This window comes from Papilio polytes, unplaced genomic scaffold, assembly GCF_000836215.1.
Source record: "Papilio polytes unplaced genomic scaffold, Ppol_1.0 DF821845.1, whole genome shotgun sequence".
NCBI classification, from domain to species: Eukaryota; Metazoa; Arthropoda; class Insecta; order Lepidoptera; family Papilionidae; genus Papilio; species Papilio polytes.
Window position 1 is genome coordinate 1,849,614 of NW_013527359.1, and position 1,968 is coordinate 1,851,581.

A 1,968-nucleotide genomic window follows, 5' to 3' on the forward strand; every position below is an offset into this window, starting at 1 on the left:
CATACTGACACCGGCAATGACAATGACACCAATTTTTGGTATGCTTATAACGTATGACTTGGACTTCTTCCAAGAGTATTCCCGAATCATGACAATTACATTCTACCATGTACAAAAAAATTAAAAACCTGTGCGCTATGTATACATCTGGCAAACTTGAAAAAAATAACAAAAAATAATTTATTTCCATGTAGATTTAAGTTTTCTTTTTATTTACTTTTATTTACATTCTTTAAATAATTATAAGAGCGACATCTATGGTCCTGTAAATATAACATAAAACCTTAGATATCTTAATCGACGTAGTACATGTTGTAGACAACAGATGGCGTTAAATCCAATCATTTAAATTACAAAAGTTGACGCAGATGGTGTAAGATTTAGGATTAGAACTTGAAGCGCATTGTCATCATAATTACGTACCCACAGTTCCTCGAACATGAATAACGGAATCTGCATCTGAATCCGAAAGCCATGTCGCAGCCGAAGATCGTTCTGAACGCAAATCATCGCTTGTTTCCTCGACTATCGTTTCGAGGTACAATGCGTGAGTGCTGCCACTGTCACCTGTGGACAAATAATGAAGTGTTAGTTACTATATCTACCGGGTAACAGATGGCGCTAGTCACATAAATTGTTCCATCATAAATTGACAAATAACGCGAATACAGTTTCTATTTTCATTTCGCCAGTGTAAAAGAATTAGGACAGCAATTAAAAAGACCGTAAGTACTTAGAGGGAGTTTTGGACAACAGATTTGTCACATATGTGTCTGCGTTTTATTTATGTCAATCCTACTCATGTAAATCGGTGATGACATCGTTGGGACAATGGAACTTTCTCCGATTTACTTCACGCCTGACGTAAGTTCATAAATTATGCTAGGAAAAATAATCTACTTATGCATATGTAAACAATTGTATAAATCTTAACGCAATAGTGATAAGGTCGAGATTACGTTATCGATTTTTTTTCTATTATAGTTCAATGACATTTATAATGTAAACATAGCCTTACTTTCCAAAACAAAAATGCTCTTATAAAGTGTGTAAACATTTTTTACACTGTGACGATATATACAAGTTTTTGATATCTTGAAGACAATGTTTTTATGAAAAAAAATGTCAGATTTGGTCTCGATATAAATATAATTGTAAGGATAGGATGGAAAATTATGGCTCTATAAACTTTTGTTTTTAATTCATATTGTTACGACAGTAACTAATTCTCAGCAACGACTGCTAAAAGGAATTTGAAAGAAATTGTACAAACACCAACATAGAAATTAGTACTTACTGTTCGAAGTAAGTTACTCTATTGAAATTCGTTTTATTATACCATGGAACATTATATTTGGCAAAGTAATGTACCATACACTTCAAACGGCACCGCCTGTTACCGCTCTGGTTATTTTCGTTCTGGCAAACTGAAGATGGTTATTTTCTTTTGTCAGTGACCATGAAATTCTACTATCGTTTAACTGTAATTTACCATACTTTTTGACCGACTTCCCAAAAGAAGGAGGTACTCAATTCGTCTGTTTTTTTTCAATTCAATGTAGTTTCATTACTTAAACGTTACTATATTTTGAATTATCAATTGTTGTGGTAAAAATGTTGAAAGCCTTATGTAGAAATACTACTACATACTTCGGCTGACACCGACATCAAATTAATAATAATTATACAATATAGACTTAACAGCTCCAATAAGGGAGGTTTACTATTTTCAAGGAATTATTTCGTTTCTTTTTAGTGTAGTGTTTTTTGAGAATATTTTGTTTATTGTGTATTTTGTTTGGAAGTCGGTTTTGTTTTTTTATTAAAAAGTTTATTATACCATAAAAACCCTATTTGCCGGAATTTTCAACCAAGGATTACTTTTATATTACAATGTTGAATTAGCCCGCGACTCCGTCCGCTTGGAATTAAAAAAAAACAAAAGTGAGTAGCCTATGTGTTCTACTA

The 1,968-nt window shown here is 32.5% G+C and overlaps 1 protein-coding gene across 1 annotated transcript in view; it reads right to left on the bottom strand.

The window, feature by feature from the left end:
• LOC106108078 overlaps nt 1-1,968 on the bottom strand; it is a 59,550-nt gene that overhangs the window by 35,017 nt on the left and 22,565 nt on the right. Inside the window, exon 2 of the mRNA XM_013289157.1 lies at nt 424-567. Coding sequence (XP_013144611.1) covers nt 424-510 — 87 coding nt within the window. The 5' untranslated portion in view covers nt 511-567. The remainder of the gene's footprint in view (nt 1-423; nt 568-1,968) is intronic.